Here is a 24,960-nt window from a genome sequence, read left to right as displayed (position 1 = left end):
TGAAATAGTCCTTTTCCCCCACCTTGTACTTAGTCTGAGAGAGTTTGTGATCTGTTAGTAACTCCCATTGGTGCAGGGAGGTTTGGGAATCCAGATGTAAATAGCAGTATTGCTCTACTTATTTATTTGGAAATATACTTGAGAGCACTAAACAAGCGTGCTATTTAGAGAAAATTGAACTTTTACCTTCTATGGATTAGCCTCTTACAAGAAGAAAACAAACCTATATACTCTTAATTCCTTTTCCCCCTCTATTCCTCCTGTTTCTTCTGGAGGAAACAAAGGTAAATTTCATTGAGTACAATATTTTATATAAAAAGTCTTCAGAAGAATTAATGCAGTGAAACACTTCCTGTCCTCACTGCAAAATCCAAACTGAGAAGTTAATTGGTATCTAATTCAGAAGAGAAAAATGTTTTCCCTGGTCCTGTGTTGGGTGGGGGGCCAAGGGGACGGGAGGGTCCTTCCCCTGGGGGTGGGAGGTGTTGCTTCCTAAAGCCCTCGGAGCAGCAGTGGGGAATGGAGTGAGCCATGAAGCTGGTCTTAACAAGCTCCTGCTTTAATACATGGTTGAGTTCTTTCCTATCTGACCTAAGAAAAGAAAGTGCAGCCTAAGCAGGGGGTCTTTTGGCTGCAAGGTCATAGGTCAGCTGGGGGTTTTAGGCAACAAAAGCACACTGATGAAAATTTACTCTTTGGGAAAGAGCAGTTGTAGAGAGAGGAGAGAATGGTGTTTTGTGCTGATGGGAAAGAAGTTAGCATGTGCATAATGGCATCCTTCAAAACACGGAAATACTGTGACTGGTAAGAAAGTAGAACCAGCTTTATGATACTGTGTAAATCAAGAAAATCTGGGGTAAACTGCAGCATTAAATCCTCTCTGGTGTTAATTGGTGTTGGTTTAAGTTACTGCATTTAAGGATATTAGCCCAATAGCAGCTTAACTACAGTTTTAGCATAACTGTGAAATGCTAGATGTAGCTGCATTGCGTAGATAACCCATCTAATGTTTCTTCTTCGCCATGCAGAGTGTAAAATGAGCGTGCCAGATGTTCACAGAAAAACTGAGGAAGAGGCAATGTGCAGGCAGCCTGGCCAGCACATTTGAGCTTCAGTGTTTACTAAAACTTGCGGTGGAATTGAGCTGACTGGAAGTCGAGGCCTTTGCCGAATAGGGCAGGGTGGGGATATAAGACAGGGAAGCTGTGAGCGGGACTCAGTGTGAAAGGGGAGGCCAGCAACAGCACAGGGAAGAATGCTCATGATCAGACATGCAGGGGAAAAAGTCTGGCATAATTCCTTGAAGTGCTGGCTCCAGCTGCTTCCGTGCCAGCTATGGAGAGTGAATTGAAAGTGACTGATGGGTTACCCCAATTAAAGGGTGAGGGACAGGATAAAACAAAAAATCTCAAAGCTATTAGTTGTCATAAATTAGGATACATTGTCAAGAAAATAAAAATTGCAGTAACTTAAGTAATTCTAACATTTGAAAACAATGACATAACTATGTTATAAAATTACTGAACTGTATCCCTATTTATCTGTCTTAAATCATTGGTGGAAACACGTAGCACACCTCTGTATTTTATTATCAGACTTGAAATCTTACAGTATTGCAGCTAATGCCAGACGTGATAGTTTTTGCTTTGCTAGCTTAAATTAAATCTTACCAGACAGTTACTAGGAAGAAAGAGAAATAGTAATTTTGAAGATGTTTGGTTTTCAGCCCCCTCAGAATAAACCATAAAAAGGGAGAGTATGAAACATAACAACTTGAAACTGTAAAGTTGTTAAAACCGTGTTTATTTTACCGACAGTTATGTTACTGTCACTGAAAGGTGACTGACAAACCAATAGTTTTTATCTGTGAAGTTAGTAAAATCCTTCCTTAAAGTAACCTAAACCACCAGCAAAATAAAGAGATGGGTTTATGGCCCCACTGCTCCTCCACACCCTTCTCTTCCTGTTGCCTGCAGTAGCGATACTCTGGGAAAAGGCATTTGCAGCCTCCTCTGGCAGGAGCGCTCACTTGGGACTCCAGCAGCAGCCAGAGGCCACGTGTGCAAGGTGTGCCCTCCCGGTCCTTCAGGAAGGGAAGTCGCTGTGGAGGCACCAGGCTGAAACGTGGAGATCGAAGGTTAATTGCCAGCCCCATTCCAGAGCTGTGTGTGATCAGGTGGCCTCTGCTCTTGGGTGTCTCTCACTGAAGCAAATGTCCTGCTTCAGCCATTGACAGGTGCAACAGGCTCAAAAGCCAGGAACTTTTCTGAAGGTGACAGCTGCCATCCCAAACTTGTAATTTACCTCTTTACCCAAGCAGAGATTTTTGAGAGATGTTGGCCCCCGCTGCGTTTTGCAGGCTTCCAGAGTCTTTGTGTGTCACCACCCACCCCAAGTCCTTGAGTGCTGCAAGGGAAAGGTCATCTCCTGTCATTGAGCCTGGCTTTTGGTAGGGTTTTTTTATTTGTGTCTGGAGGAGGTACATTTGTTATTTCTGGTATAAGCAACCCAGGTAACAGTGAAGTACTGTGTGAATTCAGCTGTAATGAGCTCTCAAGCAACAGATTTTCTTCAGCTTAGTAGCCTAATTCCGTACTTCTCTTGTTCCTATCCAGACATTTAGCTCAAGAGCTCGGTGGTTACCCATGAAAGTTGTTTGCTTGCTCCGTTTAACTCTCAAAACAAATACGTTATTCTTGCTGTGGAAAACTGATCAAAGTTTTACAGTGTATTCAGGTGCTCAAAAAGATGATCCTTTGATTTTTTTTTTTTTTTTTTTTTCCTCCTAAGTGAAGAACCAAGAACTAATTCAGTATCAGAAGTGGAACTGAGTTTTAGTCAATGTGACTCAAGGCCTTGGAACAGGTAACTTTCTTACACTTAAAATGAAAATATTACATTAAGCATGTACAGCTGCTAAACCTTCAAATGCTGGTGAAGGAGCAGACTAATGAAACGTAGAACCTTGGATGAGACAGTTTGAGGAAAACAGACTTTTGTTCATGGCTATCAGCACCCTGATTAAGGGTAGGTCCCCTCTTTTTCACACACCCTTTTGGTTTTTTTCTGCTGGAGTTCATAGTTTGCCTGAGAGCCATCCAGCAGGGTCTGCCTGTTCCTGCGGGAATAGGTCACAGCCTCCTTATGTCTGCTTGTTTTCAAGATTAAGAGCAGTTTGTTCTGAGGCTATTTTAATCCTGCCAGCTTCTGTCATCATGAGCAAGACTGCGTCAAAACCCTCAACTCCCCTGAACGTGCCAGGAGCCCTCTGGCAGTACCTAAAATTTACCATGGGAGTGGACAATTACCACTGCAGGAATCTTTCTCTTTAGCCTGGCCACAGCTCCAGAAACACCCAGCCTATATTGTGGTGATCTATTTAACAGAAACAAAGATTCCCCCTTCTGCTCTGGAGAGAAGGAAGCACATGCTTTGCATATTTTTTTAACTCTTTGTTTGTTTTGTCAAATGCTGTAACAAAGAGCAGCAGGTGTGCTCTCAGCCAGTGTGAGTTTTCTCCCTAGACAACAGATCCTCACCTCTCCTATTGATGGCAAATGGCTTGTGATAACTCTGGTGCTCTCAGTGTGCTTTTATCCATGACACATCTTGGCCTTCAATCCTGCATATACATGCATGGCAGGTCTTTGGAGTTCACTTGCAAGCTTTACAACTCTGGCTGATACTCATGCTTTCTGTCATCCAGGTCAAGAGTTCTTACCACTTTTACCTTTGCCGGGTGGCCACAGTGAGAGATCCTTCTCTGCCATCTCGTCACTGTGACACTGCACAGATGCTGTGGAAACAGGATGAGAGACGCACACAGCCCACCTGCCCATTGCTCTGGTTATGTTACTTAAGCAGTTAAAGGGAAGCTAATACCCCTCCCTTTCAGGAAACTCTGTTCAGGCTCTGGCTGAGATAGTGGCAATATCTCTGAAGATGAAAAGCCAGTAACAGGTTTATTACTGGGCTGATACATTACCACAAATGGCTGTTGCAGGAGTCCTTCACAGAACAAATACAGAGCAAAAAAAATTTCTAGCAGCCTGTTCCTCAAAATACAGGGGAGGATACCCTATTCAGACCCCCCGAAGAAATCTGGAGCTACCAGTGATTGTTACATGCTGTGCTTATAATACTTTCATCCAATATGTAAAGCCCTTGAGGGCTATCCTGAGGCAGCACTGGGAGGCCATGACAGAACTTGTTTGACTCGGTTTTTTAGGTCTGATAGTATCCCAGTGTCATATTCTTCAGTTACTGCCTATTGAGACTCCCAGATGGATAAAAAGAGCTCAGGCTTTTCTTCCTAAAGCTCATAAAGTCCTCTTGAACCAGTACTGTAGAGGGCTTCCTACCCCCACTAACAAGCACAACAGTCCTCTCTTTCCTGAAATCCAGTCAGCATTAATTTCTACTCGGAAATGTCTCCATCACCATTCATCCTTCTTCTGAGGACACCATACCTCAGTCTGTACATCTCTGTCACTCACACCTGCATTCTCCAAGAGACTTATCTTGAGAGCACCTAAGTGGGTCACGGAGTGGCCACCTAGCAGATGGCCAGGAAGCCGCTCCCTCGGGGCACTGCCCAGTTCCAGCAGAGCGAGGGATGCCCCCATAGAAGGCTGTGTGGACAGACACGTGTAGCCACGCTTCAGGAACGCTGTGAGATGCCACAAACCACAGCTCTGTATGAAGTCACACAGTCCTGGTATGGCAGCAAACCAGACAAAATTCAGAGGGGTTTAGATACTGATACAGCAGCAGCACTGTCCATCTACTGGTGGCCTCCTGTGGGATCCACACTAATTGGAATGCAGCCACCATTGAAGGAGGAGCCCATGCACTCCCTCCCTTCCCCCACCACCCCTTCAGTTGCTTTCAGCAGTGTAATCTTTCCTGGTTTGTTCTGGAACTAGAGAAGGATACTTGTACTTGCTAAATAATGGACCTTTCAAGGCAGTAAGTACCTATAAAAGCAAGATCTTTCCTGAAAACTTTTCTTCATTGTCTGCACAAGGATCTGCTGAAAGAAACCAAGTTGGAGTTTCTCGTTTCCCTTCTGCGGGTGTTTCCTTAAAGGAAAAAATAAAAAAGGACTGGCTGGCTGCCAGGCTCTGGAGGCACATAAATAACCCGGGGCTGCGCCAATGCAGCTGCTGAAGCAGCAGCAGCCCCCTCCCAAGAATGTCCAGGAGCCACTGGGGAGATGCTGATTTTCAGGAAGTGTCTCCCAGCCTCCACCACCTTCTCCACCACCAAGCAGACTGTGGAGTTTGCCCAGTGCCAAGCAGGGCTGGGCTCAGCGTGCAGCCCTGTGGACTGGAGCGCTGGATCACAGTGATTGCTTCCCCCTCCTTTCCTTTGGAGGAAGCAGCTCCTGTCGCAGCCACATATGGGAACCAGCCAGTCATCTCGAGCTTTGGCAGCTGGTGTGATGCTTGGTGGCCCCCGCTCCACACAGGAGATACTTCTTGTAAAAAAGAGGCAGGCAAGTTCATGCAAAAGGTGTTATTGAAGGAATATCCTAGGTCTGGAATCCAAATGCTCAGATTGTGACATTTAAATGTTGTGTTCACTGATCCTTAAGTACTGAAATAGTTCTTACTGTACTATCACAGCTGCTTTCTCCAAGGCCTCTCAGACTAGACAGGGGGAACACACAAGACATTCAATTTACACAGATTTACAACTAATGTTTCTTTTTGAGGTGCTTGTCTCACTATTTAACAATTTAATAGACTAGATTTTTTTATTCTTGTTGTTGTTGTTTTATAGGGTTAGCTGCTTGCCTAAGGGGGTGTCCACTAGAGGCTGGGAAGCAGCTAGCTGAGTAGCAGCCCTGCTGAAGAGGATAGGACTTAAGAGTGGCTGCCAAATTGAATGTAGGCCAGGAGACCAATAAGTCAAACTGCAGTCTGGGCTCCATCAGGAAGTATGTGGCCAACGAATGAAGGGATGCACTTACCCACCAGTACTGACACTGCTGAGCAGTGCATCTAATATTGCTGTCCAGCTTTGGGCTTCTTGCTCAAGGATGTTGAAAAACTGTAGACTCCAGTGATGGGCTCCTAAGGTGTCCACAGAACTCAAGGCCTGCCCTCTGGAAAGACAGTGGAAGAAGCTGGATTTAGTCTGTGGGGTGAACTAATAAGAGCCCAATATTATCTGCAGGACAGTTATAAAGATGGAGCCAAACACCTCCTGATAGCCGCAGGAGACGTGGCTGGGGCAATGGCCACAAACTCAAGCTTGGGAGCTCCAGGCCAGGCAGCAGGACAGGCCTGTTTTACTCTGAGGGCAGTGCACTGGGTGGCCCAAAGAGGTCGTGTAATTTCCACTCTTGCAGGTTTTCAGGCATCATCTAGACAAAGCCCCCAGCTGACCTGAGCACAAGTGCCAGTCCTGCTGCAAGTGGGAGGATGAACTCCATGTCCAGAAGCAAATCTCTGTGATTCTGCAGCCTACAGAGAAACACAGAATCTGCAAAACCCAAGGCAGGAAAATCCCAGTACCATGCAGAGGACAACCTGACTCACACAAGAGCATCCTGTTTTGCCTTCAGGAATTGTTCCCTCCAATGCAGTGCTCCCAGGCTGGGCCGGAGGCCCCACAGCATCCCAGGTGCTCTGGCAGCAGCAGGGAGCACATAGCAGGGAAGACAAAGTGTGCACAGTGTGGAGGTGCCATGCTTTGTGTACACAGCTCTGCTGCTCACAACCTGCATGTGGAGCTGCATGGGGACTTGCCTGTGCTAGCTCAACTTTACTGAGTCTTGTTTCTCAGCATGATGTGAGCAAACCCCAAGTGTCACTGCTTTCAGAAAAAGATATTACAGTAAATACCTCCTTCGAGACTTACTCATTTCCTTTCCCCCATCTCTCACTACTTTCTTAACTGCAAAGACAAAAGTCCTTTTATAATACAAGGCTTATCTTACCTACTTTCTCAACAGCCCCACAAAGCTGAGAGTTCAGCAGAGCCCGAATACAGCTCTATCTTGTTAATGAGTAAGTTACATGAGAAAGAGAGAATCAGACCTTTCGTGCATCTCCCACCTTGTAAACAATCACTGGTACTTTAAGTGTGTATTTATGTCCAGGGAGATCTTCAGTACTATTCTGGGCCTTTTTATTTAGCAATTGTCTTGGGCATCTAGCACCATTTCAGAACTCCCCATGTCTAAGGCAAACAGATCTTTGTTGATTCCTGGAGGAAAACCTCCAGAGCACAGAGTGGCAGAAGACTTGTTACAGGCTGATGTGACATAAACAAAGGCCACGCTCAGACTAGAGGACACATCCTTGCATTTATATGCCACAGGAGTTATCAGAGGTGTCCTAGTAAGCAGCCATCTGATCCTAGCTATGGGAGAATTAACACTGGGAGAACAAGTACCCTTTAAATCCTTTTATGCCAACCAGCCAGCAGATCCCCCCATCATTAGTGCAAATTGAATCTGCCCTAGGCTACCAAGTTGTAAATAGTTTTTGAGCATGAAAAGGTTTGAGGGAAAAACTGAGTTGTCTTACCCATAGTTTTGATTTTGGTAACTTCTAGGACCAAAAGTACTCTGCAGATCAAAGATTGTCTACGAAAGCAGAAGAGGTAACAAAAAGTTGCTCTAAAGTAACACATATCAAGTCACCCACATGAGTAATTGCATTTCTAAGTTTTTACACTTGCCGTTGTTTTTTGCTATTGATGTTGACAACATGTTAAGCACTAAGCATCTTTTTAAGCTACAACTAAGTTTGCATAGCAACCAATTCATTGCTGAATCTTCAGCCACTCCCAGTACTGGCAGAAAGACAAACTAAGGCAAGAATTGCATCCAGAGTAATTGCTGGCCAAGTCCTGATTTCAGCCAGTTCCCTGCAAAGGCTGGCTCTGGAGAGGCCTTCTGTGCTGGAGGAGATGGCTGGTGCCTTGCAAAGCAGAGAAGTGCACAAAACTAACCACTAATCTGCCGTTGTTTTAAGATAAGGCCTCCTTCCCCCCTCTACCTGCACGGAGTGCTTTGCCTGGGATGAGGATGTGCGTGAGAGAGGCGCTGCTCTGACTTCACCGCAGCAGGTCTGTTACACAGCGAGTTACAAAGCTGGTCTTCGGCGTTTCCCCATAGCAGCTTTTGCTGACATCCTGGAGCTTTCCCCATCCTCCACAGTGCTTTGGGCCAAGTTGTCTCCAGCTGTACTTACTCCTCCCTTGCTAGTTCACAAATACATGTGCGCACTTCTTTGCTTGGGAGAGCCCAGCCCCCAGCAGTTAAACATCTGCGGAAGTGTCGAAGTATTTCATGTCTCTGTTAACTGAGTTTGATTTCTTGTGGCTTAGTCTGAGGCTGCCCTGTTAGGAAGCACTGGCCTAGCTTTTCAAAAGGTCATGAACAAGGAAACTTCCTAATCTTAAAAGAATACTTCATCACCTATTTCTATTAAAAGCATTGCTTGGAGTGTTGCAAGAAAAAAAAATCAGTGGCTTACACCATGAGTAAGAATTTTTCTTTTAATACAAGTGGCTTGGACTGCACATGGCATTACCAGAAGACTGATTTAATTCATTCCACTATCAGAAAAAGTGGGCACAACGTCTAAAAATGTCTTCGCTGCTGAGCTGTCCTGCAGCAGGCACTGAAAGGAACTCGTGTACAGGTGCCACTTCCACTGAGCTCCTACACACAGGTGGCAGCACTGCCGAGTACTCCCGGTGCAGCACAGGAAGCAGTGCAGCACGCTGGAAGGGCCAGCTCCTGGCAGCAGAGCCGGGTTCGGCGACAGGGATCCCATAAGCCACTCCAGAACCAAAGCCTTCCCCTGATGTCCCACAGCTGAGTCTGTTTACAAAGTCCTTTCCCGCAGGACACAGCCCCTTGCCAAGACCGTGGCGTGTCGGGGAAGCACCTCCCTGTACACAGTGTGTATCCTAGCGACTGTTACTAGCAAAGGCAGAAATACAACTGGAGTTTGTTTGGTTGTTAAATGGGCGCTTCCTCCCGGGACACCCAGCACAGCCCTGCCTTGAGCCTGCAGCTGAGCGTGCACAGCCCCCTCAGGCACGGTGGGGCGGCCACAGCCCGATGGGCTCTTAGATGAGAGATGGCAGCAGCTTCATCAGACACGGCTGCAAGGAGAGTGCCACCAGCAGCACTGGCACCGCTGCCAACAGCTGCACAGGCAGCGTGTGCCATGGTCCGACTGCCACAGAGACAAGCTCAAGGCTGTCCAGGTTTCTCTATTTGGAAAAAAACCCACCTCAGTTAGAAGACCAAACCCAGTTTGCCGTCCAAAAGGAGAAGCACCCAAATACATGAACCCAAACCCCAGTGTTGTATGCCACTATCCGTGCCACCGCCACCAGCAGCACAGCTGCTCTAATCCAGGTACTTTTCTGCATGTAAACAAGCCCTTGTAAGCTGCGAGGAATCACTGAACGTGACAGATGGCTCAGCCCTCTCATTTTGGCAGTGCACAGCTGTGCCCTCCTCACCTTTCTGTAGCCACCAGCCAAGTTTCATTTTTTCCTTTTCAAATGCAAACTGTGGTTTCTTTAGTATTAGCGGCGCTCTAGGTAACTGCTTCTCTATAAAAGCCATTTTCACGTGGCAAAATAAATCCCTTCTCTAGGAATATTGAGCTACGCTGAGAGTGAGTCTGTGTGGGCAGACCCAGGCTGAATACACGGCTCCATGCAAGTGCTGCTCTCCACTCAACTGTGACAAATCATGAGCGGGACGTACTTGGACGTTTCCACCCCCTCTCTGAGCTACACGTGTCCCCGTAGTGCATGTGCTGAGGCTTTTTGAATTCTGTTCCTCAGATAGTGCTGAACTTACCAAAACAGCTTTTGTTGGAGTGTTGTTAATAGAAACAAGATACTCCTTTTTGAGTGAGAGTTGAAGCACTTCACGTGTGGCTGCTTTGTTGGATTTTTTTTTTTAAACACCATACAATGAAGAACTGAAAACAAAACGTCCCAGACTTCTGAATTGAAATACAGGCTTTACAACCACATAGTAAGTGTAGGCTCTTATATTTTAGTTTAAGACTAAATCATTTTATAGAGTACCAAAATAAGCAAAGGATCAGCACTCCATACAAAGTGTTAGTTCTCGTGAAGAGGGTAGAAGGGAAATGGACTTTAATTACACTAAATTTTTTTTTGCAAGTCTAAAGAAAACTCCATTTCAGCAAAACAGATTTGGGTTTCAATTCCCCGAAGTTCATTAAATAGTGTTTCTTTAAAGACAATTTACATTTTTCTCATTCAAAGTAAAGGGATGACTTAAAGCACTATTAACAAGGAGGTGGTGCTGTTAATGTTTAATGTCAATATGCAATGGCATCTGCTATAAAGGCTAGAAGAGCAACACAAGTTTATCTTTACTTCTGAAGTCTACTAGAAATTGACTAACACTGGAGAAAAGTTTCAAGCACAGCACACGACTCTAGCTCTATGCTGCTGCCAGGAAGCCTCTGCTAGTCCATACACTGCCACGGGGACTCTGCCAGCACAGCCCAGGGCCCCAATGGCAGCAGTGAGACATTCTCACACGTGTACCCCATGTCCCACTTACAATGGGTACATCTTCTCCCTGTCTTACGGCATTAAAATGCAAGTTAGCAGCTAACATTGCCACTACAATTTTACAGAAGCATAAAGCTGAACAAAATAGCAGTTAAAACAAATTGAAGCTCTCTGTTAAACTCCATGGCAACCCTTCCTCCTGTCCTACACCCTTGTCCCAATTCCTTCCCTGACTCCTTGCCTAATGTCTATTTTACAATGAAGAGGTTTAAGTGGATTTACATGATGCAAGCGCAACTCAAAGGCTTTTGCCCTATACATATAACCATGTTAAACTGTGAATTATACACGTGATAGATTTCTAACAGAGCAACCACCAGTTTTTTTAAAGAAACACAAGTATTTCAGCATGTACAGTAATGAGTTTAAAACTGTCCAACATCGTCGCTTTCATACATTCTCTTCCCTCTTTATAGCATTAACGGGATTTTAGACCTTGATGGCGACAATCCCAAACAAGAGTAAAATGAATTTATTTTATTGCAAACAAACGTCTAGAGTTAAACTTCTCCACCCACTTTCTTTAAAGAGAAAAGGAATCAGCAGGCTAAGGAGATACACCCATTTGAGAATTGACATGATTAAAAATTAAGATATAAAATGGGTGACTCACAGTTTCATTAGCTTACAAAATGGTGGAGTAACTACTACAAGCACACTAGGTATACAGTATTTTGTGGGGAGTTATACAGACACACAGCTAACTTCATATAGATCCCATTAGACAACTGGATTTACAACAAGTTTTGTTTAATAAGAAATGGGCAAAGCCAGCTTCTTTTCAGAATCAAAATGCAGAACAAATGGAAAAAAAATTATGGTGTTGTACCTTCACAAGTTTGAGCCTCCACAAATAAAGCAACCGAGTTTTACAACTTTAAGAGCTTCTACATACACTCCACCATCACTATCTAGCCCCAGGTTTCCTCTTTGCCCCCAACATCTTACTGAGTTCCAAATGTTACAAAAAAGTCCTAGTTATTGCCAGAAACTTTTGCCTCCCCCTCCTCCCCTCCCCACCCAAGAGCTTCATAGAGAGGATGGAGTGTAATAGGGAGCTTTACATAATCTCATGGTATTTGAGGGCTACTAAGATGCCTCCATACGAATCTGGTTGCTAACATTTCTATTGTATTGTGACATGACTCACGACTGTTTCTTAGAAATTGGGGGATGGGGAAAAAGGAGAAAATTCTTTAATAAAAAGACACCAGGTACAAAGCAACGTTTTACTTTTGTTGTGGTAAAAAAAAAGTCACATTTTACAGATAAAATGTAGAACCCTGAAATACTGACACATTCTCTTATCGTGCACAATGCTGAGGTTCTCTTACGAATCACTTTAAAACTGCAATTAAAAATGTACAAAAAAAGAAAAGAAAAAAATCAACCCACAAAGCTTCTAAAAAAGGAACCCGCAGGCACTTCCTCTTGTGGAATGTTTAAAAAGTTAGCCTACTAAAGAAAACAGTCGACTTCTTGTGAAGGTTTTGGAGAAATATGTATCAGTTCATTTATTTGGGTATTCAATAATATCCTTGGTGATAATGCTGACTCCATGGCTTCTGACCCCAGAATTGCTGCAATAGATTAATAAATAGTTAGTTTTAACCTGCAATCACATAATGGTTAAGTTTCTTACTTGGGGAAGAAAAAGCATTTAACAAATATTTAGTTCCCTTGGAACTTGAGAAGATTAAAGTCCTCTCCAATAGCAGCAAGTTCCTGAACAAATGAAGGCAGTTAAGAGTTCACTTCACAGCAGTAATGTGAAGCCAAGTGCTACATACCATTAAGAACATTAAGCCACAGCTGGTATTTGATATATCAAGACCATCAAGCCAGCTTAAGTTTTGCACAGGAAGCTATTTATAGTGATTTACCTAGCATTACAAGACTTTGCTATGCAGTTTTGATTATGCATCTAATTGTTCTAGTCAGCATTTTGCAACATTCAAGTTAACAATCAGTAAAAATGTAAAGCTGGGACTACTTACACCCTGCTGCCACTGGTTGTAGCCCTGAGATTGGTTTTTGTAGCCACGATTATTTCCCCTTCCTCTGAAGTTCTGCAAGAGGACAACAGTTTTTAAGTACTTCAGCTATATGCATTTTCCACAAGAGGCCTAATACCAATCTTTATTACCACCAAAGTATCACACACCATAGAGAAGCTTTAAAACAAGGTATCAGCCCCAGGTTAAAAGAAAAACACACCACCAAAAAATCCCTCCCTGAAAAACATTAGAATACCAAAAGCCTCCTCCTTCCCCTCTAAGCAACTGCTTTTTAAGCATGGGGCAAGAACCTCAGAATTAATAAACCAGCTCAAACTCTTGTTGCCTGGTCTGGAAAGCTGGCTAATCCAGTTTTGACTCACCCTATTTCCAGCTGCTAAATGCACCAGGACAACTAAAAATACAAGAGCTTGTCTATTTTTAGTTAGGAAAGGCTGTAGTTGCTACAAGGATATGTTATCTGATCAGACAAAAGGATATGGGTCACACAACTGAAAATAGAAGAGCTAGCCCACAAAACTTCAAAAAGAAGTTATAGTACAACAAAGGGACATTGATACAAGTAGATAAAATGTTGCTTTTTCCCTGTTTGCCAGTATTAGGCAAACCTGAGCCATGTTTACTGGCTTGGGCTCCATCTGCTGGCTCTTCAGCAATCCCAATTTTGTTTTCCAATACTTCCACCAATATTTCACCAGGTAAGATCTAGGCTAGTGTGTCTTTACTAGTTGTGTTTGATACTAGACACCAAAACAAAGACTCTGTGCAGAGCTATTTTCAGAAAGTTCCCTAAATGTTTGATAAAGATACACTTGGACCCTAAGGCCAAACAACAGTTACTACTATTGGGGAAGGGGAAGAAATAACACAAAAAACCCAACACAAGCCTTCATACACATGCACTAAAAATCTTCATTTTTAACAGGACAGAGGTACAGCCCTAGCATGAAACGCCCCCATCAGCACCTGTCACACAACATTCAGAGCCCTGGGCACATGCACTAAACCAGAAAGGCCTTGCGGCGTGGCATCAGTGTAGCACCACAACCAAGTTTGTGACTGTTCACAGGCACCAGAGCTATCAAACATCATCTTCCAAAGCACTGTAGTTCAATTAGTCAGTCCCCCCTCAAAGCATCACCTGGTTGTAGTTTCCCCTGTTGGGCATTCCACCTCTGTTATAGTTTCCTCTGTTTGAGTAGCCACCTCTGCTTGGAAAGACAGGGCCACGAGGATACGGGTAGCCAATTGCTCCGCTGCTGCCACCGCCACCACCGCCACCTCCACCACCTCGCTGAGGCATGTTGCCTCCCCTCCTGTTGTATCCACCACGATTGCCAGGGACTGCAGGGAGAGAGTTACTCAATCAAGTAATTGTTAGGTCTCATGTATTTCCTACACAAAGATGAAAAGTGCAATCCAAGGTTTTGACAATCCTCTCACTCAAGCTGGACAATTAACTATGCACTAAAATGTTAAATTTACTGAAATTGAGATCAAGGTTCCCACTACATAATAATTGCAATGCAAGTACTACAACCTTTTTCCCCAGCAGCAGCAACCTCCAGAAGTCACAGACTTATTTCTAGGCTCACCTCCTCCTCTGAAGTTGCCCCGCATGTTGAATCCTCCACGTCCTCTCTGACCCCTATTAAATTGATTTTTATTGCTCTTCTTGTTCTTCTTTGAGCCAGTGTTCTGTTTCTTTTCTGGCGGAAGAGCTTTCTTACTTTCTTCTTTATACTGTTCCAAAAGCTTCTGAGCTTCCTCTTTTTGCAACTCTACATAGATTATTTCATCAAAACATTCTGCTACCTCTGGCAGTGTGAAGTTCCCTATAATTGCAAAAACACTGAGTATTCAGCATCTACATTCAGCTACAATCAAAGCTGCAATTTAACCACCTTTCTCCCATTCTTCCTCCCACCCTCTCCATCCCCTCGGCATAGGGACAAAATTACATAATTTGAGCATTTAGGAAATGTAACAGTGACAAAGGAAATAAACAGGTCTTCATGGAGTTGCCAGTACTGTTCCAAACCTTGAAAACATTCTGCCTATCTTTTTTTTTCTTTTATAAGCCTCCACTCAGAACACCAGTTTCTGCCAAATATGTCACTTATATAGGGCACTTTATGCCAAGACAGCTTTGTGCATCTGCATGAAGCGTATCACCATAACTGAGTAGTGTTAAGGACTGCAGCAGAGGGAACACAATATAGTGTTATCCTACCAAGTTACAATAGTCTTCCAGTTTTGTATAAGTACAACTGTTTAAGATAAAGTGATTTTTTAGACTTCACGTTTACTTAATCCTTTAAACAGATACTCAGCATCCTAAAACACAGTATAGGATTATGTTCCATGCCTTTCATTTTGAGAACTGCATGCTCTGGAAGATCTTTTCCCTCCACCTCTGCCTTCTTTTGTGTTCTTTGCTTGTAGTCTTCATCTTTAGGGCAAACAACAACTGCTTTGCGCTGGAAGCCTGCAAACAGGCACATTTTTCTCCTCTGCGCAGCTGCAGACACATTTGTCTGAAAAAAATGCAGTAACTTACTACACGTAGCTGTCATTGTAAGAGTTAAGGAAGTCAACTTATGGTGTATAGACTTCACCTCTACAAGAGCTTGCAATGAAGTTTACAAATAACTGGACATAAAGATGCTGCATAATGCAAAGTTACGAGCTCATATCCACGTGTTAAAACACTATTCCTCCCACATCCCATAAATCTAGAGAAGTTCAGACAAGCATTTGTAGTAATATCTCAACTTTGTGTCCCCTGAATGAGTAGTAAGTCAGTAACTGAAACAACTGCTATTATAACTTTAATCCCAATTAATTACTACAGTACAACCTATAACAAATTTCTGTAACCGTTTTTCATTGAAGCTTCTACCTGATCCAAAATGAAATTCCGCTTCTTACGAGCTGCAATCTCAATGAACTTTCCAAGACACTGTGGAGCTCTCTGCAACAGTGTGTTAAGCTTTCCAGTGTCTGCCATCTGACGCTTAAAACCTGCAACCTATGGAGAGATTTCCCACAGTTAGTGACTGTAGTCCTGACACACGTGGCTGACACTTTTCTTTGCTACGTGTTTTCCACCACACTTCAATCGTTGTTCAATTCAAGGCCACAGCTGCTGCAAACTCGTAATTTGAAATTCTCAAGCCTCCATAGAACATAAGAGACTTATAAACAAAGGCTCCATGAGAAATGGTACTGTTCAGTTCAAGGTATACTCATCACAATACTAATTCCAGCTAAATGCTCTGTTCTGAGAACAGTGATGTATAGAGAAATAGAAATACATTCAATAGTCAACAACAGCTGACTATTTCTTACATATTACCACAAAAAGCTTCAGAATCCTGCCATGTGTGAATTACCAGCTCAGCAAGGTAATAAAATCTTTACACAGAATCATTAGGTTGGAAATAGACCTTTGGGATCACTGAGTCCAACCTATGACCTAACACCACCTTGTCAAGCAGACCACGGCACTAAGTGCCACATCCAGTCTTTTTCTTCAACAAGAATGGTCAGTAGCTAACAAGTAGCCAGTTTCTTCAATACAAAAGAATCCCATGGCAGCCAAGGACCATGGATTTTTTAATATATCACGAAATAAAATGTCTTATCACTTACCATCATTTTGTCCATAATAGTATTTGTCCCAAGAATGTTGTACTTCCCAGGATTTGCTGCTGCATGTTTGGTAACCCATGTTGTCTTGCCAGCTCCAGGCAAGCCAATCATCATCACCACCTATGACAAAAAAGTTCTGTATCTGAGATACCAGTTCAAAGATTTTCTTTAATACACAACTTAGCCCAGCAAGCCTAGTGGATACTGAGAGGAGATGTGGGGGTGTTGGGGGTGGGGAAGGTAATGGTAGTGAACAGGTCACGAGACACTAAATATTAAAGCTCCCAAACAAAAATGTCAGGAGTGAGGTGTAATAGTCTGCTTAACTCTACCACTTCCATCCATCTATTTCAACAACTTATGAGATGATCAGAAGAAACTTACCTCACAATCTTTCTTTTGCTCGGGCCCCTTTGGTCCTCGGACCCTATCCTCCAGGGGGACCTTCTGGATGAAGGTATACTCTTCAGGTACAGGGAAGTAAGGTTCCTCCTTCTGACCAAAGTTAAACTCAACCGCACAGTTATGGCAGAGAACATGTGGAAAGAGTGGTCGCCCATCAAGAACTTCCTTGCTTATTTTGAATGCAACACCAAGCTCTTGTCCATTCTTGGAATATGAGAGTTCCACTTCATCACCATCAAAATTCTGTTTTACAAAGCATTATTTTGGATAAAATTAACTCACTTTATTATTAACTCACAGTTAATTAGTCACTTCTCTATACAGGCTATGTTCACTCAACTTCAGTAACACTGTTATTTCATAAAGGAACTAAAGCCAATTTTCTCTTCTAATGAGTCACTGTCAGTGATCATCTTGTTCAAGATCTGATTTTTCGTTAAAAGGCTTTAAAGACATTTATGCATGAATATGAAATCATGTTGCCAGCAGTCACTGTTAGTAATAGCTGCTGGTTGTACTGCCTGCCTATGTTAAACAACCTGTCTTGCTCCCATGATTTTATATATTTGCTTTACTGCTTCTAACATCAAAGCAGTCTAAATTCAAAGATGTTTTCCCCTCAAAAGAAAATATAAGCCAAAACTTACAGCAAAACATCCAATCACATCATTTTCATCAAACTTCTCACCAAAGTCTTCAGTCTCACAATTGCATGTCTTTATTCCTTTTAGAGAATACCCATAAGAAAATTCTTCTTCACCTGAAGAAACAATTAAAACTAATTACAAACCAGCTTTCCCATCTAACCTTTTAGACATAAATTACCTTACAGCTACTTAAGTAACTGCTGTTCAGAATATTTTTATTAATGCCAAAACAAGCTATGATGCCCCCCACCAGCTATACAAGCTCATTCTTCTATTTGATACTTTCACTTGAGATAGAACAGCAGCGTTTCCTCATCCCAGTTTAAGAGCCTTATGCTGCTGGTTCCAGATTCATGCTGACAATGAACCTGAACTGTCAGATAAAGACATGAGCAGTATTTTCAAACTGTGAAGACCTGATTATGCAGTGGTATACCTGCTGTAACGTAGTCAGAAAGGCTTTCTGAAGTTAGTCTCCAGGAGCACTTACCCCTCCCATTTTAAAGGGAGTTTAGCAGACAATCAGCCTATGCAACAGCTGAAGATGAAGCTGCAAGGAACAAGCTAACAGCAAGTGTCAAACACAAGGACTCAGGTGTAACTTAAGTAGAAAGCTGTTGCTGATGTCAGAACATACCAACTCACCAATATTTCCTCCAAAGATGTGTTTCAGTGTCAAATATAAGTTATAAATATTATTATAATAATAATTTGCCATGTATCTCATGAAGTTGTACTTCCTTCTTTCCAGCTATTTTCAGAAATTAGGATTTTCCCACCAAGCAAAAAAATGATAATGCAGTTACCACTGGTAACTTTTATACCATGCCCCACCCTTTAAAAGTGGAAGGAAGGGAAACCCCCCTTTTTCTACTTATGACACTACATGAAAAGGAGAAATCATTAATCTTCTCAGGTATTCAACAATGTTCTCCACAACCCATACAAGATCACTGGAAGAATTAATCCTCAAATGATGGCCCTAACCCTTACAGGTCTGAATACTTTATGACTTTATTTGGTCCTAGTAATATTCTCACACCATGTCCACTGAATGACTCAATTAAGACCACTTTTCACAACACAGACTACAATCAGTAAGCTTGTCCCCCCTGCTTCAGAATAAAATTATTTAAAACTTCAGTCACATTAACACAAAAGCAATCAAACACTTAAAGCCTTACCAAGCAACATTCCACTTGTGTTCAGTGACCAGCCAACTCGCACTTCATGTATGTCAATGTCTTTTGTATACAGGTGTTTAACAGGAATCTTTTCTGTAACCTATTTTTAAATTATTCGGTAAAAGGTAAGCAGTATTTATTATACACTAACAAGATGGAAGCACAAAAGGTAACATTTGGAACCTTTACACTTTGATTAAATCTTTGCTAAGTGATCACCTTCTGTAAAAATAAAACATATTTAAGAATACGAAACCACAAGCTAGTGACTAAACAGTTCTATTTCCTGAATTAGCAATGAAGATTGAAGATACCATAAATCTTCATCACTTTGTCATAGCAGTCCCTCTCAGTGGTCAAAGGCCTTAAGTCCTTTTGACACTGTATTAAAATCACGAACAATAAATATATGTATAAAAGAAAACCAGTTGCCATGAAGTTGGGATTAACAGTTAATTACTTAGCTAAGAAAATGTGCAATGTATTAAAAACCCCTGGTTTTTAGAGACTAGGGAAAGTATTACACTATCCCTTTTCACTGTAAGCAGACTTCCTCGGCAAGTTGCCAGCTTCCAAACAACATAACCAGATTTAAAAAAAATTTAAAAAGCAACAAACAAAAACACCTCAGAAACTCCAACAAACCACCTAAATCCACTGGAATGTGTATGCAACCAGCTTGTTTTTTAACTGTCATTAGAAACTTTATTAAAATGAAGTAAAAAACCCATCCATATCCTATCAACCTCTGCAACTATTCCAGTCAGGTGACTGAGGTGAAACTCATTTGAAAGCGAACAGGACAATAAATAGTGATGTAAATTTCACTTCACTGGCCTTCCAAAGTTATAGGTATCAAGACACAGCAATCACTCCATGCAAAAGCTTGGATAATGGGATCACTACCAAATTCTCATGGTAGCAGTTACACTTGAAATCATTAGAGGAAGAGAACAGATTTATATACACAGGCCCATCATATGCAACGAAGCCTTTAACACTGTTAAGTAAAAAAGAAATAAGAAAAATAAATTCAAGTTTTGTGATCTTGTTCCTCTTCCACCAAGTTGGAGAAATCAGTATATTAGAAGGGTGATTGCTCTTTGTCTTTCTTACCCTTCAGGAGAACTCTTGCTCTCAAAATTCAACCACCTGCTAAATACATCCAATGCATCAAGTCAGAGTTAATAATGTTGGAAAGTACCTCTAGAGGTCATCCAGCCCAAATCCCTGCCTAGAGCAGATCAAACTCATAGACTAAGTAGACCCAGAAAGGACTGGGATAATTTATATCCCATAAAAAAAAAAGTCAAGCTTTCTGTAGTCTTCAGAAAGTACAAGTAAACTTCTGACTAGAAACTATAAAAATCCTTTCAGTGTTGACGCATGAGATGCCAAATACAATGCTTGGTTAAAAAAAATGAGACCAAAAGTCTCACATTCAGAACAAATACAGTGTTTTGTGTTTGGTTTTTTGGTTGGGTTTTGTGTTTTGTTTGTTAAATGGAAGCTCTTATAAAAGAGGAAACATTTTTGCAGACTGAGCCATCTTCTTGTAAGAAAAGACCTTTTAAGAGTCCTGTTCACATCAATTAGTTTCAACTAAGTCCAAAACAATCTAACAAGTGTAAGTATTATATTTAAGCATGCAAAAGTCTCCCATAAACATTAGTTTAACTCACCTTCATCTCAAAGCAGACTTTGCCTTTAGAAACTCCATAGGAGGCTCTTCCTCCAGCCCAAAGGAAAGCAAAGCTTTCCATGGTCAGAGAGGAAGCACTAAACCGGTCTCTTGAGATTTTAAAATGCAGGTCACAGTTATCTGTTAACATAAAAATCATTCTGTTTACTCTGATTACAAAATAAAGTACAGGTGTCCAATTTTATGCAATGAAGATTATGCCAGCTTTCAAAGGTGATTTTTAAAGACAAAAAGGTGATTTTTAAAGGTGATTTTTAAAGACAAACTGCCAGCAATTTTTCAGAGAAGCAACATGTCTAGATGGAACTGCAGTCTGAAGCTCAGCCAAAAATCTTAGGAAAAGCTAACTAATGAGTAGTTTTCAAGATGCCACCTTCACTTCTGTCACCCAATTTCCCTCTATTTTTTCCATCTGCTTAAAAAACCCTGACTTTCACCTTATCTGTTTGAACCCTCTTTGTCAGTTACCTCTTTCCATCAATAGAGAGCCATCTGCATTGTGCTCTCCACAGTACCCTCTAGAGACCTGATTCTGAAGTAGTCTTACAGCTCAAGCCCAGACCTAAGGGCTGCTAAGAAGTAAATATGAACACAAGTGTTTTTATTTAAGTACTGAACATAGTCTTTGGTTAATATAGTCAATTAGCAAGTCAAATTAGATTATGCCAATTAATATAAAGGCAGTTAAGTCAGATGTACATGCAAATATGCTAAGCACAAGAGAGTGTGCTAAGAGAAGCTACTTCAGCACAGAAACACAACCTACACACTATGAATTCACCTATCACTCTAAGAACGTAAGTGGAACCTTGGTTTTACAAGCATCTTCAGAGCTGCACACCATGAAATTGCAAATCAATCTCCAAGTAGGTTTCAGAAAGACAATGCCAAATGTTAACAAGGGGTGCAGCATACAACAAGGAGTCCACAGAAGCAGCTCCAAACCTATCTGATGGTTACAAGAAAGGAGCAAAACGAGCAAACAGTGAGGAGTTCTGCTCTGGTATAAAACCTGCATGATGCCAGAATACACTAAAATGCAGTCTGCCCTGTATTACTTGGGAACTCTTATGCACAAGATTATGTTTTTGTTTGCATACAGCCACCCCCAATTCCAAAAATACTATTAGTGATCCAAGTGTCTTCTCATTAGTACTGCTAACTCTTATTTGTTGCATGAAAAGCAGATAAAATCATACAGAAGAAACCCACCTTTGCAGGCTACTTTTAGAACAGGAGATGAGAACAGAATTTGAAGTTACAGCTTCTTTTGAAGACACAGGTAATAAAAAGCAACTTAGGAGTGGCTAAACCTCTTACATGTCTGGATCACTATCCAGAAGAGAGGGCCAATTCGTTACACAATTCAGCCTTAAAGCTATGTTTGAATCTTTCTCTAAAGAGTCTGTCAACACTTTAAATCACAATTTGTCCAGTAACAAGATTTTCCACTAGAAAGTACTATTATTACTAGAAACAGTAATACTGAAAAGTAGCTATTTACTCAGTTATTGGAAAAATCCAAAGCTCCCACAGAAGTAGCTACTCACCAGGTTAGCAGCTAGAAACTTGAGACTTAGTTAGCAAAATGTCAGGGATGGCATATTCAGCAATTTACATGGCTGTAAACTAATACATCCTTCCATTTCGAAGTATTTCTTGTGGAATAAAACCACCTGAAACTTCTAACAAATAGGCCAGAAAATGCCAAAAGTTAAGCTTTTGGCACTTTAAGAATCCAACAAGTTCCAGCATTACTTCAAGATCAAGTTTTCTAATGTTCCACTGAGTCCTTATACTTACCCTCAAGAATACAAATGTCAACTCTGCCACTATGGTACATTACAGTAATAGTAATGTTTATAATCTGCCTCAAAAAAACCCTGTTTGCAGGTAGTTCTCGATTTCTATGCTCTGCTGACCAATTCTCTCTACCATCTCACTTGCACAAACCACCACCCCAAGCCCACTCACACGCTGCATAAATGGGTCATTTTTGAGGAGGCCTTACCAGCTCTTGTTAAACTTATTAGAAGACAGAACACTCCACTGCTTGGTACATAAACAGGGGAGCTTATGTAGGAAGCTCACTTCCCAAACTGTATTTTGTAACCACCTATGCTATTGACTCTCTGAGCTTTCTGGGCAGTGGTGCTGGACAGCTGTTTTCTCAAGCTGTCTCTAGGGTGTTCTATGTTCACTCTGTACTTGGCCACCTAAGTTTCCAGACTAGATTAGTGCTTTGGTTAAGACTTCTTCACAGAACTATCACTACAGACTTCATAGGAAAACCAAGCTTATTACTGCTAATATACATCCTTCTGTATACTAAAAACGGGTGGAAACACAGTATTTTTCTAATTCTGTAAGTTACCTGGTAACGAAAGTCAACAAATGTATCCTCCCCGTTTCAGAAAGTGTGGCATTAAGATTAAAAGCCTTAACACCGCATCTTTCCAGAGCAAAGGAAAGCATGTTTACTCACAAGTGTCAAGACAAACCACTGTGTCGTCAAAATGTTCATCTTCCTCTTCAACGGGTGGCTGAGGGGACTTGGCCCTGAAAAAACAAAAACCAAACAAAACATAATAAAGCTACATGTATTTTCATGAGATTAAAATAACATTCCTGTACTCTATTCCTCCTCATCCACAAAATGCTGCCCACCACCAAGTCTGTCTACCTGCTATACTTGTTTTCCTCAATGTATTCGAAGTATCCACGGCCATGGTCTTCACGTGGTCTCTTCACTCCCCTCTTCTTCTCGCCAGGTTTTTGTTCGGTTTTACCATCTGTGGAAATAGATGCAATGATTTATTTTAATTATTTTAAATTTTAGTTTAATTGGGAATAAAATCTATATGACGGTTTCAACTTTGCAAACTGCAAGAAGCTACAGCATGAGATAAACAGTAACATCTTAAATAAGAATTTTCCTATGTTACTAAGGTAAAACCCCCTATCTTGAATTTTCACGGGAGACTCAAAACTTGTCGCCAATCAGAAATGATTTAGCAGACAGAAGCTGCCAACACGCCGTGCAGCAGCCAGTACGGCCCTCAATATTAAGATCCCCATGGAAAAGCAAAAAAACCAGAACAAATTAAAAAAAAAAAGAAGAAGAAAAAAAAAGATAAAAAACCCCTCCTGACCCGCCGCGCCTACACACCCGCAACACCATCACCACCCGCCCACCACGCGGGCAGCGGGACGCTGCCGGCCTCTCGCAAGGGCACCGTGCGATCCGCACGAGTGCGCCTCCTCCCGGCGGGCCGCGGGCGGGAGCCCCAGGGAAGGGATTCCTCCTCCCGCCTCCATTGTACCGCCAGGCCTTCCCAGCGCCATCCCGTGCGGCGGCGGCTCCCAGCCCGGAAGTGACGTCACGCGCCCCGAGCGCCGCTCGGCGCACAATGCACAGCGCGCCCCAGCGGCCCCTCGGCCGCCCCTCCCCCCCGCGCCCCTCCCCCCGCCCCCCCGCCGGGCAGCACGAGGCGCGGGGCCGCCAACGTCCTCCCGCGCGCGCCCCGGAAGCCGCCCCCCCCCGCCCGGGCAACCCCCGTCATGGCGGGGGGGCTGGGATTAATGGCCCCCCTTCCCGCCCCCCCGCGCTTCCCGCCGCCACGCTCACTCACCCCCAGCGCCCTGCGCCCCGGGGCGGCCGCCTCCGCCGCCGCCTTCCGCTTTCTTCTGCTGCTGCTGCTGCTGCTTAGCGGGGCCCGCCGGGCCGGAGGCGGCGGCGGGCCCCGAGGCGCCCCCAGCGCTCTTGCCGGGAGCCTCCTTGGCGGCGGCGGCGGCGCTGCGCGGCGGGAGAAGCGGCGGGGGCTGCTGCGGCTGCTGGGGCTGCGGCGCCTGTTGGTCACCGTGCCCGTTGGCGTCCCCAGCCGCGGCCTCCTCCTCGTCGGCCAACTCGTCCTCCCCCTCTTGGAAACCCTGGTCGTCGCCGTTCTCATCCTCCTCCTCCTCCTCTTCCTCCTCCTCGCCGCCCGCCTCCTCCTCCATGGGGCCGCCCCCGGCCCCCGCCCGCTCGCCGTTCTCCTCGCCCAGCTCCATGGCGTCGCCATCGGCGGCCTCCAGCCCTTCCTCGTCGTCGTCCTCCATGGCGGAGGCCGCGGCCTGGCCGGGGCCTCCCCCCTGGCGGAGCTGCGCGGCGCCCCCGCCGCTCTCGGCCGCCTCCCCCTCCACGCTGCCGTTGCCGGGCTCGGCCGCGCCGCTGGCGGGGCCGCCCCCGCCGGCCTCCTCCTGGTCTAGCGCGGCCTGGAGCCGCTCCATGAGCTCAGCCTTGAGGCCCTTGTCGGAGAGGCGCCGCTTTTTCAGCTCCTCCTTCAGCTCCGACACCTTCAGCTTCTTCACGTTCACGGGCGAGCAGCTCATGGCGGCGGCACTGGCGGCTCGGTCCCTGGGCGGCGCGCGGGCGGCGGCGGGCAGGGACGGGCGGGCGGCTCTGGCTCTGCCTGCGGTGCGTCGGTGCCCCGGCGGGCGGTGGGTGCGGGCGGGAGGCGCGGGGGGTTCGTGCGGCTGCGGGAGCTGCGGAGCGGGACCCGCCTGGCGCCAAATCCTTTCACCGCGAGCTCGCGAGGGAGACGCGCCTCGCGGGGCCGCGCACGCACCGGCGCCGCGCGCGCCCCGCCCCGCCCCCGCGCACGTAGGCCCTCCCGCGCTACCGTAACGACCGCATTACCGTAAATACCCGCCCGAGCGCAGCTCAGCCCGCCGCCCTTGTCCCGGCGCGGTCCTGGCGGCGGCAGATCGGCCGATAC

General features: G+C 44.1%; 1 protein-coding gene and 1 long non-coding RNA gene across 2 annotated transcripts; one reads left to right on the top strand and one right to left on the bottom strand.

The window, feature by feature from the left end:
* The first annotated feature begins 381 nt into the window (after positions 1-381).
* On the top strand, positions 382-11,991 carry LOC125324070. Its single transcript, XR_007202783.1, has 2 exons — positions 382-2,865; positions 5,785-11,991. It is a non-coding gene; the product is annotated as an uncharacterized LOC125324070 (long non-coding RNA).
* On the bottom strand, positions 11,327-24,788 carry HNRNPU (heterogeneous nuclear ribonucleoprotein U). The gene is made up of 14 exons (XM_048299605.1): positions 23,836-24,788; positions 22,887-22,995; positions 22,689-22,762; positions 20,184-20,323; positions 18,502-18,601; positions 17,318-17,430; positions 16,650-16,913; positions 16,266-16,385; positions 15,514-15,642; positions 14,980-15,148; positions 14,207-14,446; positions 13,753-13,955; positions 12,591-12,662; positions 11,327-12,173 (listed from the first exon to the last, which is right to left on the bottom strand). The coding sequence occupies exons 1-14, from the start codon at positions 24,572-24,574 to the stop codon at positions 12,120-12,122; spliced, it is 2,526 nt and encodes an 841-aa protein (XP_048155562.1). The 5' UTR covers positions 24,575-24,788; the 3' UTR covers positions 11,327-12,119.
* Positions 24,789-24,960: the final 172 nt, after the last annotated feature.

The sequence above is a fragment of the Corvus hawaiiensis genome, chromosome 3 (genome assembly GCF_020740725.1).
Source record: "Corvus hawaiiensis isolate bCorHaw1 chromosome 3, bCorHaw1.pri.cur, whole genome shotgun sequence".
Lineage (NCBI taxonomy): Eukaryota > Metazoa > Chordata > Aves > Passeriformes > Corvidae > Corvus > Corvus hawaiiensis.
The sequence above is the reverse complement of the archived record's forward strand: the minus strand, read 5'-3'. Positions and strand labels throughout refer to the sequence as shown.

Coding starts and splice junctions, on each gene's coding strand:
- HNRNPU (XM_048299605.1), bottom strand. CDS start 24,574: ATGAGCTGCTCGCCCGTGAACGTGAAGAAGCTGAAGGTGTCGGAGCTG. Junction 22,996..23,835: donor CGGGGCGCAGGGCGCTGGGG/GTGAGTGAGCGT, acceptor CTATTTCCACAG/ATGGTAAAACCGAACAAAAA. Junction 12,174..12,590: donor ACAACCAGTGGCAGCAGGGT/GTAAGTAGTCCC, acceptor AATCTATTGCAG/CAATTCTGGGGTCAGAAGCC.